Here is a 16,802-nt window from a genome sequence, read left to right as displayed (position 1 = left end):
ACACATGAAAACAAGATGGGGATTATTTTATACCATGAGATAAGTACCTTGTACGAAAACATAAAATAGGAGCCTAAGTAATTAATTAGAGTCTTCCAGAGAAATCTGGTCTTCACAGAGAGGAGGCTTTATGCACATGGATCTTGGATCTTTGAAGGTTTTTCTCATAAATTTAAGGATTCTTAGTATGTGCATTGATCACATATATTTATTCTAAGATTTAAGACATTACAGAGGACTTGGCATCATTCTATATAATTATATTCTATTATACATTATGTGATATTCTATTATATACATAATATTTGGCCTTAGGGAAGGACTGTTAGGTTAAAGTGAAATTTTCTTGTAATCAAGTTTTTTGGTACTGCAAAGCACTTCTGGGTTCAGGGCAGCAATTCTCTTTAACATGTTATTAGAAATCTTTCCATGCTGTGTAATGGTGACTCATAGCATGAGCTCTGGGGGCAAATGCCAGCTCCATCTCGGGTACCTCTGCATAAGGCACTGAACCTGCTGTTCCCCAGTTTTTCCTCTAATGCCTGTGGGCGACAGAAGGAATGAGTGCATATCTCGTAGTGGAGTTGTGCGTATTTAATGACAGGGAGACACGTGGTGTGCTATAATTATAGTGTCAAACTTACTAGCAAGTAACTTTGATAGCAAGTAGTTTTACCTGGTCTAAGTAAAATTACATAAGGAATCATTTTTATTTTTATTTTTTTTCTGAATCTTCTCCTATTTTTATTTTCCTTTGGAAAAAAAGGGGGATAGTGAATATTAGGTAGTCATGAGCAGAAAAAGGAACATGAATAAAATGCTCTATAGAGAATTACTATGCTTTCCAACAATGAAATATTGTATTTAGGTTTCTTGTGACTTTGCAGGAACTGATTGTTTTAAAATAAATTTCAATTGCCAAAAGTTTCATGACCTACGACAGCTTGAATATTTAATATTCTGCTCCAGAAAATCAAATGCAAGTTTCTTTCTTTGTTTCTTTAAGAACTATGGTATTACTATCCTACTCACAACATTAGAGACTTACTTTAAGAGATAGGACTTTCTAATTTTTGAGTGTTTAAAGGCATCTGGCCCTTATTTAACCATCATATTTACATCCAAGTCCTTCAGGCACGGTTTTGTTGTGTAAGTTTGGCTTGATGCCCTCTGCAGAAACCTTTTCTTTAATAAACACAACTCCACTAAAACTTCTAGAGTCCACCCTCTTGCTCCTTATAAGAGCACAGAAAGTCTCATCTTGGATTTTAAATAAGAAGATAAAAATAAGAAAACCAACTGCCAGAGAATCAGTCTTGATTCCACTTGATTCCACTTGATTGCCACTGCTTTGACATATTCAACTTGATGCCCTTATATTATCTGCAGAAGTGTTTATGTACTATGAAATGTTCAGCCAGAGCACACAGGAAACTGTGAAATATTTTATGAGATGTATACATGGTTGATAGTAGAATTTTAAATGCAATCTGGGAAGGTTCTATCTAAATTCCAGGAAGGTAGGTGAGGGAACACATTCTCTGTAGTGATTCAGTTTTACACAAGGGGTTATATGACCTGGAAAGAAATACCTGATTTTGGAACTACATAAAAATTTTTTCATAAAATTAAACTCTATAATTTCTGGACAAGTAAACTTGTTTTCTTTTAGACTGAGAATCACCACTTATGTTTATTTGTCTTCTATGTGGTAAAGACATTAAATGTGGATTATTTATTATTTTATAAGGAACAACGAACAAATGTTAATAAATGAAGAATTCTTCCCTGACACAGGAATTATATATACCATTTAGAAAAATATTTATGCTTCTGATCGTTTTTAAATAAAAACTTTTGGTTCTAAAATTGGAACATTAATTTTCAATCTTGACTATTGCAATATGTGAAGGCAGGAAGGTTAATGACATAGCCTTAAAATGGCATATTCAGAAAGTCACATTTCCAAATTTAGGTAAAAGGAGAAATATTTCTATTTCCTATATCCTCAGACCTGAGGCAGTGCCAATTTCCCATAAGAGAGGCTATTTATTTATTTGTTGGTTTCATTTATTTATTTTCAAATTCAATTTCCAGAAAATAAACTATTTTTATCTATAAACTAAACCATTATGGGCATTCACACTGATTTAGAGTTGAGCCTGATTTTTTCAAAAAATAGCATCTACCTCATAAAGTCATTGTGAATATAAATGAAATCCCAGAGGTAAGGTTCCTGATATAAATAGGTACTCAAAGTATGTTAATTCCCATTACTTGCAGGCCCCTTTTTAAAAACTGACATATGACTGACATATAACACATATTATTTAATTAATACCATAGTCCTTTCGGAGAAAAATATAACACGCAGGTTTCAGGATGTGTCCACACTTACTAACAATTTTTATAAATTTTGGTTATTGTCTAACATAAACATGCCATAAAGCTCCAATGTGTCTTGGTGTATCCTGCCAATCCATAGTGGTGGAGTATCACTCCAGACTGCGAATGAAGGACCAGGGATCTGGTCTCTGGTCTGCCAATGCCATTAGTGAGTGATCTTGGGAAAGTCTGTTTCCCTCTCTAGGCCATGTTTTTTCATCTGTAAAATGAGTGGTTGTTTTCAATCAGCTTTAAGACCATCTTCTGTTCTAACATTTTGTGATTCTATGTAATATTTTAATCTTGAGAGAGCAAACTACTGAAGTCACATTTTCTGAAACTTTCCCTCTATAAATTTTTTTTTCCCAATACTAATTTTTTAAGGAAATTTTATTTCACTTCAATTCAGTGTGTGGAAAGAGTCAGAAAAAGAACCTAAGTGTAGAAAAGAAAAAAAAAAGAATTAAAAATATTAATATTGAGCAATTATGGGGACATCTAGGCTGGTTTGGGACAAACATAAATGACCATCTAGGCTGGTTTGGGACAGACATAAATGACCTTGTTTTATTCTAAATTCAGCTCACTGGCTTATGATGAAAAGTGAAAGGTTATTATATGGACTTACTGGGCAAAACCAGATTTTATAAATAATTGCCTGTCAGGCTGTTCAAGATAGACAAACATACGCCAGACCAACAAAAACACAGACCTGTCATATTTCTGAGAGAAATGTACATTGAGTCTTCCTTCTCTGGGATTATAAGGAGATCAGGTAGAATAAAATGAGGGGAAAAAACCTAAGCCTTGTATTTTCTGCCTTCTGCACACTTTAAAATGTATAATGTGGGACAAAAGGAATTCTGACATGAAAAATTAGCTCCTGAAAATTTTATACATCTATAAGCCTGGCAGATCGAAAACAAATACAATAAATGCTGTTGTTTTAAAAGTTAGGATGTTTACTGCAAGTTTATAATTTTCCATGATTAGGGATGCCAAGAAAAATAAGAATGATGATAAAAAGAAAATTTTAATCATATATTTTAATAAGCACAGATGGAACATCAAAACACTTTGGCAATTTTTTGATATTATATATCTGCATTTTTTGTTCTTGACATGAAGATTTTTCCAGAAGAACAAACACAGAACAGGTAAATGATAGTTAACAAATGTGAATAATATGGTGCAATCATATTAACTGAGCCTCCCAATGATTTGGTCACAAGAGGAAAATCTTTCATGCTTCTCATTTCTGCTTTTATGAGTTCTTTACAAAGGCTGTTTCAGTGTGTGTAAAATTACACAAAACTCAACAAAATTAAAGAAATAACTTCCTTTTTTGCAATTCAGGTTTAATCAGGAACTGTACAATTACATCTGCTGTATTTTGGTTTGTTCCCAAGAGTAGCAGCTCCTTATTTACTGAAGCAAGTATAGATGCCAGAGGAGTAGCTCAGCTGCTACCAGCGAAAAATTCCCCAGGCTACATTTGCAGTCTAGGTGTGGTAGTGCTTTGAAAGGAGAAAGCAAATCACTTAGTTCCCCCCCCTTCTTCTATTTATTCTGATTATGTTGCTACTAAACAGATATGGTGTGTGGGTGAGTGGTGGGCCCGGGGACTGGAGGGACAGGGAAAGGAGAGAATTATGTAGACAAGAGAAGAGGGTCTATGTGAGGAAAAAACATAGGTGATAAGGAAATATGCAGGAAGTTGGGAACAGGCATAAAAGTGACACATATACTCATTTGTGGGGTGGAGGGAAGAGAAGAAGGTAACAGATGATTCATCTGGTTCCCTAGGTCTTTGATTAGTGTGAGTCTATAAAATGGATACTTGTCTCTAAAATACATAGATAGTCAACAAAGTGGGAAGCAACGATGGTGGTATGGGGCAAGGGGAAAACTGACCGTCCCTTTAATTTTATTTCCTTTTTCCCAAACCTGAATTACAAAATGCATCAAAAAAAATACCCCATAGACTAAACACTGGGAAAAAAAAAAGATACTGCTTTTAAGATATGCGAGCTGAGGGAAGTAAATCCATTCCAAATTGAAATTTCAAAACTGTGTGATGTGCATTCTTGTCCACCTACACACTATGGCAAACATCCTGCCAATAATTGGCTAGCTGGCCCATCTAGTAAACAAGACTAAGTGTCCAGGGGGCTGGAAAAGAGCTGCAGTCAGCCAGTTGATAGTCACAACAAACCAACCCACCCCTGAGGACACAGAGAAGGTAAACTTGGATTTTATTTTGTCCAAAGAGGGGAACAGAAATCACCTTAATATAACATGGCCTTTCCTGTTGTTGCAGTCAGTTGTAGTCACATCAGCAGGCCAGAAAAGCCATCCCATTCCTGCGGTAGGCACTCTGTCAAAGAAAAAGAAATCTGCAATGAATTATCACATCAAGTCAGACCAGGAAAGGAGGCAAAAAAGCAAGCAGAGCTTTCTTCCTGTTTTGTAGGCTCTGCTGGCTGAAATCTAACAGGGAACTTAATCTGAACATTTCTGGTGGCAGAGATAGAGCAACCGCTCTGTCTGTTAGGAAAGTCAGTGTGGTTAACAAGTGGTTAGTGATTCTATTTTCGGGGAGTGGGAGATACGTAAAATAAGACATCCCATTTTGTTAATTGATTGGGGGTTGGTTAGGCCAAAGACACGTTGTGTTGAATCTGCCCTTTATAAACATGTGTTCTCTATTGGACATGCTCAAGAATCACTGCTAATTAAGTATCTTAATACTCTATAAACTACTGACTCATTATAGCCTTCCCAGGCCACGTTTACAGTCTCTGGAAAGAGCTTAGAAACAGACACTAATAGAGGCCTTTTCTTCCCTCCTAAAATACAGTGATCTCTGTGGAGTTCTGTACATTATGGAAATTATGGAAAACTTGAATTTTACATAATTTTATATACATATATGTACATATGGATATTCATGATGGGATAAAATAGTCCCATAAAAGAAAATGGGAAAGTGATACTAATTGCAAGAATATATTTCAGTAAAGCAAGAAAAACTGCATGATTTTTCTTCCCGAGATATATTCTGCATTTCAGAGTTGGAAGAGAAAGCCTGTCCAGGGTCTCATGATGAGACCCAGAATGAAGCAGAACTAAAATCCAGAACTTAGGAATGAAGTTAGCCCTTTTCACCACCTTATTTTACACTATTTAAACTAGAAACAGTCACATTCAGAGAATTCGTAACCTTCAATTAGATTGAATTTTTCTACAGTCTGTTTTCTGAAAACCAGAAAAATGATGAAATCTCATAGCAGGAACTTTTTTTTCCCTTTAAGCTAATAACTCTGATGCTATTCTGGAGTCTGTATAGTTCCAGCTCAATTACTTTATTTTCAATAGCCATATTATAGGAAACATAGAATAAGCTTTTAAGATAATGTTAGGGAGGTGCTGAAGAGTTTAATTCTAAAAAGAATGATGACACTACATTTCTAATTACACTCAAAAAAGGAAACTGGACCCATGCTTTATAGAAAGGCCTCCACTAATATGAGGTGAAGCCAAAATGGTTTTCTGGATAACTTTCTGTTAATCATAAAACTCAATTAACTTCAAAACCTTCCCTCCAAATATTCTGCTTGCACAGGGTTTATTTTACTATGGTTGTCAAGCTTTGGAGTTCTGGTGGGAATTTCATCAGTTGGTTGTGCTGCTACACAGTTCACTCCAGATCAGCATACGGAGGATGAAAAAACAGTGGCACCTTCCAGGTTTCATTCCTCAGGGCTCTCTGTGAGACTCGCTCCTTACCATATAATTTTTTTTAATCCCTATACACTTCTAGATTGGAGCAAACATTCTAACAAGGACTAGGAAATTCCAACTCTCCCTCCTAAGACTGCGCAAGGGAGGACAGTGTTAAATGAGTTCCCCAGACAGCCACAAATAACTTGCAGGAATGGACAGACCCAATGAGAGGCAGGGGAGCCTCAGGCCCTGAAAGAGCCCCCGACCACAGGAAGGCTTATGCCAAAGTAACCCTTTTAGCTTCTTGACCTTGATATTCTAAATTTTACAACCACAGTGACAACCTTTAACATAGCATAATATTAAGAACACAGGCGTGGTTTACATGGAGATAAGTGAACCTGGGAGTAAAGCTGTGTTTCTCCTAAAGGTAAATGGCTGAAGTGAGCTTTGCTTGAAAAAAAGTTTTGGCTCAAGAGAAGACTGAGTCTTGGCTGAGTTCACCTGAGAAATTAACAGATTTAATCTTTCCAGGGTGGGCAATATGAAATGGTTCTCTCTGGCATTGACAAGGTCAGTTTTCAAAGATCAATTCACCATTATAGATGATTTATCAATAGTGTTTGCAAGCACTGAAAGATTACTGGCTTATTTAGGAACATCGATCCTCAAGTAGCCAAGTTTAATGAGAAATCCAAAGTCTGGAGCTAACCCAGATTTTTGGACTAAATCTTTCCTATTCTAATTCTAAAATAAAGAAAGAATAAACAAGCATGTGTAATTAGTGAAGAGCAATTTCAGCAAACCCATCCCCTAGGGCCCTCTGCCCTGAGTCACTGCTCTCCTTTTGATGTACAAAGGATGTATGCTGTCTGTGTGGGGTGATTATGGGAACATCTCAAATTTGGCATCCTTTCCAGAGTAAGCAACTTTGAAGAAAAATGGATGAAGACAACTCATCTTTGTGTCAACTGTGAATTTCTCTCTATTTGTGTTGGGAATGTTGAAACTAAATTTAAACATTGTTTAGTGTGAGGCCCTTCCAGAGGCCACATTCTCACGAAACATTTTGTATCCCACTTGTTCTCTACTGTCAGATCCTATGAATGATTCCCAGTTCTTTAATTTCACAGACACTCTCAGTAAAACCCAGACCTTGACCAGAAACAGCTAGGACCTGTCCCAACTATTGAGAAGTATAAATCAGTAACACAATCAGACTTTCCCCACAAATCAGCTCCTACATGCTATATATACCATTTAAGCTTTATTTCTGATTTAATAAAACTCTGTTCTCAACTAGTTCTTTCTATGTGAATTTGTTGAAAAGCTCAGACATTTTATCAACTCCAGTTACCAGCAAATTTAGTTTTTTCTTTAAAAGGACCAATTGTAGTTTGTTAGGATTTTTTAAAAAATTGAGGGTTAATTTAGCTCCCATTTTGACATTTATATATTCATTTGGCTCCAAATTATGACCTACCAGATCTACTACTAAACCTACTAAATCTACTAGATAAGCAGACACGGATTTTACTTATTGCACTGGGCACTGGTGGGGAAGTTGCCTCATGAGTGTGCACTTTTCCAATATGATTTTCTTTTTTTGTGCTTATCTACATATGGACCAGTTAGAGAAAACATTTAATTCGTAAACTGGTTTACCTTTGCTTTTTTATGGGTCATCATAAATTGTGTATTTTAAGGAATGCAAATACTAAAAGGCAAAAAGATCAATATTTATCTTAAGCAAAAAAAGATAAATATGCTACAGAACATCACCTGTAGGCCCTAGCTGAATATGACTGTGTGATATGTGCTACTTGTGCCATTAGTCAAATTAATAAAGCTTTAACTATAGATAAAACCTCCCCTCCCCGATGTCTAGACTGAACATTTATTCTATTACCTTTCTCGATTCTTTTCCACTCTCTCAATCTTAAACAAGAATTTCACTGTAGGGACTGACATAAGCAAGATGGCAGGCTAGGAGGTCCCAAAGTGCATCTCCCTCACACAAACAATATATTAAAAAAACACAGACAGACAAAAAGAGCTGCATGAAAGCTCTGAACCATAGGAAAGAAGCAGCAGAAACCCTGCAGAGCTCAAAAAACAGGCAGGGTCATGTAGAAAAGTATAGGAAGGACTTTACTTGCACCCCCCTGCGCCCAGTGCAGAGCAGCTCAGAGCAAAGACAGACCCCCTGGAGGGATTTCACCCCATGGGAAAAGGAGAGGAGTACCCCAGGAAGCCTTGTTACTGCTGTGGACATTTTCAGCTTTGCTACTGAGAAGCCTCACTTTCTGTACCAACACCAAATCCAGCTAGTGGAGATGCATGGAGTCCCCACTGAGGGGACAGAGCTGTCACTGTGGTAAGACCTGCTCGTAGGAGCCCCATGGATGCTGTGCCCCATTCTCTGGGACCAGGATGCCACAATGCCTTGTCATCTATGGGACTGGAGAGACTGTTGCTCTCTATGTTCCACCTGGAAGATTCTAAGTTGCAGCTTTGACCCGCTATTGCCAGGAAGGGCTGCTGCTCTCTGTACTGCTGCCTGAGTTCTAAGTCATGGCAGTGACTTGCTGTCACTACTGTGCTGCTATGTGCTGTCATACCACTGACTCTGCACTGCTTTGTTCCCCCAACTGTGGGGGCCCGGCCTACGGCCGAGGCTGAGCCCCACTCTAGCTGGACAACGCCCTAAAGATGGCGCCTGCTTCCTGCTCACCACCCTTTCCCCTCTTCCCTGTTGGGGATTGGCCCAGCAGACTTCCGTACCCGTGCACAGCTCGTGCTGCCCGCTTAGAGTGGCGCGTGACACCTATCCGCTTAAAGGTCACGCATGATACTGTCCCAGATTGGTTGGGTGACTGAATATAAGGGAGCCCGCCGGGAGGGAGAAGAGCTTCCCGACAACTGCTGTAACCACAGAGTGGTGCCGAACCCCGGGAATCGCTAAACCTCATCGCGACCTGATCCGCTGACCCTGGCGCCTCCCGATGAAGTAGAGCTTGTAACTCTTCAGGAACGTTGCTGGACGCCGTTTGGTCGGCTGGCCAGACCGGGAGAGGGAACTGAGGAGGGTGAGTGGATCGGCGAGTAAACTGAAAGTATAAGTGGCAGGGCAGACAGTAGGCAGTTGTGGTGGGTGTTTATGTGTAATGTGTGTCTCCTGTTAGTGTTTGTGAGATTGTTTATTATAATATATGGAATGAGGAGGCACCAGTGAAGGTTCGCAGAGCGGCGACGAAATAAAAAGGTTCGCAGAGTGGCGACGAAATCAAAAGGTTCGCGGAATTAGCGACGTAGTCCATCTAAATCATAACTAGGATACTTGCCCCTTTAGAGAGAGGATGGGGATGGAGGCCTCTAGGGTTAGGGCCGAGGACAGAAGCCAAGCTGCCGAGAGGCCATCCAAGAGGGGGAGGAAATATTAGAGGAAGTACGAGAAGAGTGTGCCTTCGCAAAGGCATCGGAAGGGGGATCTGAACAGGGACTGCCATCTGATGAGGACATGGCAGTCAAAAAGGCCCGTGTGGGTACCTCAGTGGCCCCTCACCAAAGAAAAGAAGGAAGCAGCCCACACTTTAGTACAAGAACAGATAGCAGCTGGTCACCTCCAGCCCTCTACCTCGCCATGGAACACACCTATTTTTGTAATTAGGAAAAAGTCTGGCAAGTGGAGATTATCAAAGACTGTTTCTTCTCCATCCCGCTTCACCCCAGAGACTGTCAAAGGTTTATTGCCACAGGGCATGGCTAATAGCCCCACCATGTGTATGTAAAGAAGGCCTTACAAACTGTCAGTAAACAGTTTCCCCTGATAATTATCTATCATTATATGGATGACATCCTTTTGTGTCATGAGAGCAGCAGGGAGCTAGAGACAACCCTCAGGGTCAGGGTATGGTGGAACGCACCCACCTCACCCTCAAGAATGCCTTATATAAACAAAAACGGGGAATAGGAGAAGATTTTAGAACACTGGACAAAAATGGCCGCAGTGCAGCAGACTGGCACGGCCAACAATCCAATCCAAAACACATGCCTAAAGTTTTGTGGAAGGATGTGTTGGAAGGAACATGGAAAGGCCCGGACCCAGTGATAATCTGGACCCGAGGCTCGGTTTGTGTTTTTCCACAGGACCAGCAGAACCCCGTTTGGGTGCCTGAATGTCTGATACGCAGAGTGGAAAACCCCGGAGAGGAGGTACAAGATGATTGCACTGCTTCTGCTCCTACCGTGGATCCTACAGCAGGCGACGGCGGAGCCGAGCTGCAGCTGCAGCCACCGCCGCGCTGACTATCACCATTCCTACGGCAGAGATGCTGAATGGTCTGTCCCAGGCCACTGAACCTTCTTCAAGAACAATTGGACCTCTTGGGGGAGGTTTTGTCTGTGGGCTATGTATATGAGGGTGTATTACTGGTATTCCTTTTCATAATTATTCTAAAGCTGCCAAACTTGTCCAGACAGTTAGGCAAGATGTTAAACGCCACCAAAGCCTGGTCAGGTGTAGGTGTCATAGGAATATTGCTAATTGTGGGCCTCCTCGTGCTTGGGAGGAAAGTCTGTTCCATACAAAAACAGCAATGGGGAGAACGGAAGGTTCTGTTGCAGGCCATGGCAGTGCTAGAGGAAGGCATCTCCCCTAGAGTATGGCTTAATATGCTGGATCAGTAGTCAAGGACGGGTAAGATCGGGAGCTGCGCATATCAACCTAAGACAGGGCGCAGTCCTAAGCTGTCTGTTGCCTGAGGACGGGTAAGAATGCTGCAGACTCTGGACAACCTAAGACAGGCATGATCCCGACAGACCTTTGGTTATAAAACAATAAAGGGGGAGATGTGGGGGCCCGGCCTATGGCCGAGGCTGAGCCCCACTCTAGCTGGACAACGCCCTAAAGATGGCGCCTGCTTCCTGCTCACCACCCTTTCCCCTCTTCCCTGTTGGGGATTGGCCCAGCAGACTTCCATACCCGTGCACAGCTCGTGCTGCCCGCTTAGAGTGGCGCGTGACACCTATCCGCTTAAAGGTCACGCATGATACTGTCCCAGATTGGTTGGGTGACTGAATATAAGGGAGCCCGCCGGGAGGGAGAAAAGGTTCCCAACAACTGCTGTAACCACCGTGAGAGATTAGACAATAAAGCCTAGAGAAGAATCAAGACCTTGGGCGTGTTGCCTCGGCCCCTGAAGGGTCGCGACACCAACCAGGGCCCAAATCACTGTGGTGAATCTGAGACTCACACTTCAGTTTCTTGGGAGATCTGCACATACCTTGCACTATCACCGCAAGAAGCTCACCTGTGCACCAGAACACTGGCTCCACTGCCACTCGGAGTGCTAGTGCCAAGACCTGGTGTCCAGAGAGATCCCCTTGGTCAGAACTTCCTCCCACAAGCAAAAAAGAACAGGAAGATGCCAGAAGCCTGACCCTGAGGACCCCAATAACCCTAGACACTGCTTCCACTTTCACCCTAGACGACAGAAGAGTCCCCACAGTCTTTGCCAATGTTGACCTAATACAAGGGAGGTGCACAGATACTATGCCACTGTGCCCTCCTCAGAACCAGAGACATGGCAGCCCACCCAGCCAGAACTCTCACAGCCTTTCAGGTGAAAGTCTTTCCAAAGTTTGGCTGAAAAGGCCGGGAGAAGTGACTTCTGCTTCCAATGTTCAAACATAAATGCAAAGCCACTAGAAACATGAAAAAGCAAGAAAACACGACACTACTAAAGATACTTGATTAAAGTTACCTGAAAAAGAATTCAAATAATTATTTTAAGGAGTGCAATGAGATTCAAGAGAACACAGACAATGAAATGAACTTAGGAAAACAATGCATGAGCAAAACAAATTTAATAAAGAGATAGAAATCATAAAAAAAGCCCTCAAAATTTATAGCTGATGTATATGATGAATGGATCGAAAAAAATTCAATAAAAACCTTCAACAACAGGATGAGTCAAGCAGAATTTGTGAACTTGAAGACAGATCTCTCGACATTACTGATTCAGAGGGGAAAAAAAGAAGAATGAAAGAGTGAAGAAAGCCTACATGGACTATGGACACCATTAAGTGAAACAATATTCACATTATGGGAATATTAGAAGGAATACAGAGAAAAAGGTTCAGAAAACTTATTTAAAGAAATCATGGCTGAAAATTTCCAAAATCTGGGGATAAGGTCATCCAGATGCATGAAGCTTAAAGATCTCCAAACAAGATTCAATCCAAGGACATACTGAGATGTGTTATAATCAAACTCTTAAAAATCAAAGATAAAAAGAGAATTTTGAAAGCAGCAAAAGTTTAAAAACAGTCATTACATACAGGCGAGCTCTAGTAAGGCTACCAGCAGATTCCTCAGAAGAAATCTTGCAGGCCAGGAGAGAATGATTTGGTATATGAAAAGAAAAAACTGCCAATCAAGAATACTTTGCCCAGGAAAGTAGTTTGTTGGTAGAGATTAAGACTCCCAGACAAACAAAAGCTGAGGGGATTTACCATTACTAGACCTGCCTTACAAGAAATGCTAAAGGGAGTTCTTCAAGATGAAACAAAAGGACACTAATTAATAACATGAAAACAGATACAAAGTATTAAATTTACTGAAAAAGGTAAATATATAGACAAATTCAAAATACTATATAAATCACTTTAGATTCTAGCTTATAGGTTGAAAGACAAAAATGTTAAAAATAAATAGTATAATATTTTGTTAATGGGTACACTATATAAACATGTAAATTATGACATTACCAACAAAGTTGGGAGGGGGCAAGTAAATGTGTAGAACTTTTTTATGCAATGGAAGTTGTTTTTAGCTTAAAACAGACTGCTATAAAATGTATTATGAAAGCCTCATGGTGGTCACAACAAAAACCTATGAATATATATACAAATGAAAAAGAAAAAAGATTTAAGAATATAACTATAAAAATCATCAATTTTTTAAAAAAGGCAGTGAAAGAGGAACAAAGGAACAAAGGAACTACAAAATAATCAGAAAATATTTAACAAAATGGCAATATAAGTCCTTATCTATCAATAACTACTCTAAATGTAAGTGGTTTAAATTTTCCAATTAAAATACACAAAATACCTGAATAAATAAAAAAAAAAAAAGAAAAAAACACGACCCAACTATATGCTTGTATGTCATAGAGAGCTTTGAAGATACTTATAGGCTGAAAGTGAAGGGATGGACAAAGATAGTCAATACAAATGGAAAACAAAAAGAGCAGCCATAGCCCCATTCATATTAGAAAAAAAATAGACTGTAAGTCAAAAGTTGTAACAAAATATAAAGAGGTTCACTATATAATGATAAAGGGGTCAATTGATCAAGATGCTATAACAATTGTAAGTATATATGAATCCAAATCAGAGCACTTACATATATTAAATGACTATTAACAGATCTGAAGGAAAGAATAGAAATAAATGCAGTAATAGTAGGGGACTTCTATGCCCTATTTTCAACAACAGATAGATCATCCAGACAGTATACCCATTAGGAAATAATGGACTTGACCCACACTTTAGACTAAATGGATGTATAGAGAACATTCCATAAACCTACTGGATGGAAAAGTACAAATTATTCTCAAGTGCACAAAGAACATTCTCCAGGATAGATCTTATGTTATGTCACAGAACCAGGCTTAACAAATTTAAGAATGTTGACATCTTAGCAAGTATTTTTTTCTAAACACAATGGTATAAAACTGAATCACTAACAAGAGGAAAGCTGGAAAATCCACAGATACACAGAAATTAAATAATGTATTTATGAACAGCTAATGGGTCAAAGAAGTCAAAAGGGAAATTAAAAAATATCTTGAGATAAACAAAAAAGGAAAGGCAACATACCAAAACTTATGAGATACAACAAAAGCAGTTTTAAAAGGGAAGTGTAAAAAAATAAACATCTACATTAAGAAAAAAGAAAGATTTCAAATAAACTACCTAACCTTATATACCTCAAGAAACTAGAAAAAGAACAAATTAAGCCCAAAGTTAGCAGAAGGAAGGAAATAGAAAAATTATAGCAAAAAATAAATGAAATAGATTAGAAAGATAACAGAAAATTTCAAGAAAACAAAGAGTTGGTTTTCTGAAAAGATAAACTGACAAATCTTTAGCTAGCCTAAGAAGAGAGATGATTCAACTAAAATAATAGATGAAAGAAGAAACGTTACAATGGATAAAGTACAAAGGATTACAAGAGACCACTGCATGCTAACAAATTAAGATAACTTAGAAGATATAAATTCTTAGAAATGTACAATTTTACCAAGACTGAATAATGAAATAATAGAAAATCTAAACAGGCCAATAACAAGCAAGGAGACTGGGGGTGGAACCAACCACTGGCAACCAGCCTGCAGCCTTAGGTATGGTATTAGGTATAAAGGTACTTAGGTCCAAAAGTAACTTCATTAATATAACTAGAGACACCTTTATAGTTTTCAACACAGAAAATTCTAAGCATTTTAGCTCTGTACTAGAAAAAGGGATGAAGACCAAATATATATTTCTTATTATGAATCACAGTATCAGAAAGGCCAATTTACCTGATGAATACTGATGCAAAATCCTCAGCAAAATACTAGCAAACTTAATTCAACAGCACATTAAAAGGATTGTATAAGTGATCAAGTGGGATTTATCCTGGGGTGCAAGAATGATTCAATATACTCAAATCAATAAATGTGATACAGCACACTAAAAGAATGAAAGGTAAGAATCATATGATTATTTCAACAGATGCAGAAAATTCAATTGGCTAAAGTGAACATCCTTTCATAATAAAAACTCTCAATAAGTCAGGTATAGAAGGAATGTACCTCAACATAATAAAGACCATATATGAAAAGCCTACAACTAACGTCATACTTAATGGTAAAAAAGTAAAAGCCTTTCCTCTGAGAACAGGAACAAGACAAGGATGCCCACTCTTACTCCTTCTACTCAACATATTAACTGAAGTCCTAGCCACAGCAATTGGGCAAGAAAAAAAATAAAAGGCATCAAATTCAGAGAGGAAGAAGTAAAATTGTCTCTGCAGATGGCATGATCTTATATATAAAAAAAAAAAACCACTAAAGACTCCACCAAAAAACTATTAGAACTGATTAATTCATAAAGGTAGGGTCCAAAAATCAACATTAAAAATCAGTTGTGTTTCTATATACCAACAATATATTATTTGAAAGAGAAATTGAGAGCAATCCCATTTACAATAGCATCAAAAACAATAAAATAATTAGGTAAAATTTAACCAAGGAGGTGAAAAACCTATATACTGCTAACTGTGAAATAATTTAGACAGAGACATTTAAAATGTCTGTACTACCTGAAGCAATCTACAGATTCAGTTCAATCCTATCAAAATTCCAATGGCATTTTTCAAAGGAATAGAAAATACAGTCATAAAACTTGTTTGGAACCACAAAGACCCTGAATAGCCAAAGTAATTTTGAGAAAGATATAAAAACCTGTCCATATCACACTTCCTGATTTCAAACTAAATTTCAAAGCTACAGTAATCAGAACAGTATAGTATTGGCATAAAAACAGACAAATAGATCAAAGAACAAAACAGAACCCAGAAATGAACCCCTGTGTATATGGCCAATTAATTTTCAACAAAAAAGTCAAGAATATACTAAGGAAAAGGACCATGTCTTCAATAACTGGTGCTGGGAAAACTGTACAGCCACATGCAAAAGAATGAAACTGTACCACTACCTTACACCATACACAAAAATCGACTCAAAGTGGATTAAAGACATGAATATAAGACTGAAACTCTGTAACTCCTAGAAGTAAACACGGAGTAAACTCCTTGACACCAATTTTGGTGGTGATTTCTTGGATAAAAATACGAACAGCAAAGGCAATAAAAGCTAAAATAAACTAGTAGACTACATCAAACTAAAGAGCTTCTGCATAGCAAAGTAAACAGTCACTACATTGAAAAGGCAATCTACAGAATGGGAGAAAATATTTGCAAACCATATATCTGATAAGGGGTTAATATTCAAATTATATAAAAACTTATACAAGTCAATAGCAAAAAAGCAAACAATCCAATTTAAAAATGGGCAAAGGATCTGAATAGAAATTTTTTTCAAAGAATAAATATAAATGGCCTATATGTACATGAAAAGGTACTCAACATCAGTAATCATTATGAAAATGCAAACCAAAACCACAATGAGGTATCACCTCACCTGTTAGGATGGCTATTATCAAAAAGACAAGAGATAACAAATGTTGAGGATGTGGAAAAAGGGAACCATTACACACTGTTGGTGGGAAGGTAAACTGGTACAATTATGGAAACCAGTAAAGCAGTTGCTCAAAAATTAAAATAGAACTGCCACATGACTCACCAATCCCACTTCTGGGGTATATATCTGAAGGAAATGAAATCAGTATCTCAATGTAAATCTTAAGCAAATCAGGTCAAGAGACCTGCATTCCTATGTTCACTGGAGCATTGTTCACAATAGCCAAGATATGGAAACAACTTAAATGCCCTTAAATGGATAAATGGATATGTGGTGTGTGTGTGTGTGTATTTATAATATTTAGAATATAATATATATATATATATATATAAAACATAGAATATTATTCAGTCATAAAATAGAAGAAAATCTTGCCATTTC

General features: G+C 38.1%; 1 protein-coding gene across 3 annotated transcripts in view; it reads right to left on the bottom strand.

Moving 5' to 3' along the window:
- Positions 1-4,623: 4,623 nt before the first annotated feature.
- Positions 4,624-16,802, bottom strand: part of SUPT3H (SPT3 homolog, SAGA and STAGA complex component) — a 478,840-nt gene continuing 466,661 nt past the window's right edge. For all 3 annotated transcript variants that reach the window (XM_037016080.2, XM_037015978.2, XM_037016049.2), the window contains one exon: positions 4,624-4,762. In XM_037016080.2, the coding sequence (XP_036871975.1) occupies positions 4,721-4,762 (42 nt within the window). In that variant the 3' untranslated portion in view covers positions 4,624-4,720. The remainder of the gene's footprint in view (positions 4,763-16,802) is intronic.

This window comes from Manis javanica, chromosome 16 (assembly GCF_040802235.1).
Source record: "Manis javanica isolate MJ-LG chromosome 16, MJ_LKY, whole genome shotgun sequence".
Taxonomy (NCBI): domain Eukaryota; kingdom Metazoa; phylum Chordata; class Mammalia; order Pholidota; family Manidae; genus Manis; species Manis javanica.
This window is presented reverse-complemented; position numbering and strand designations above follow the sequence as displayed.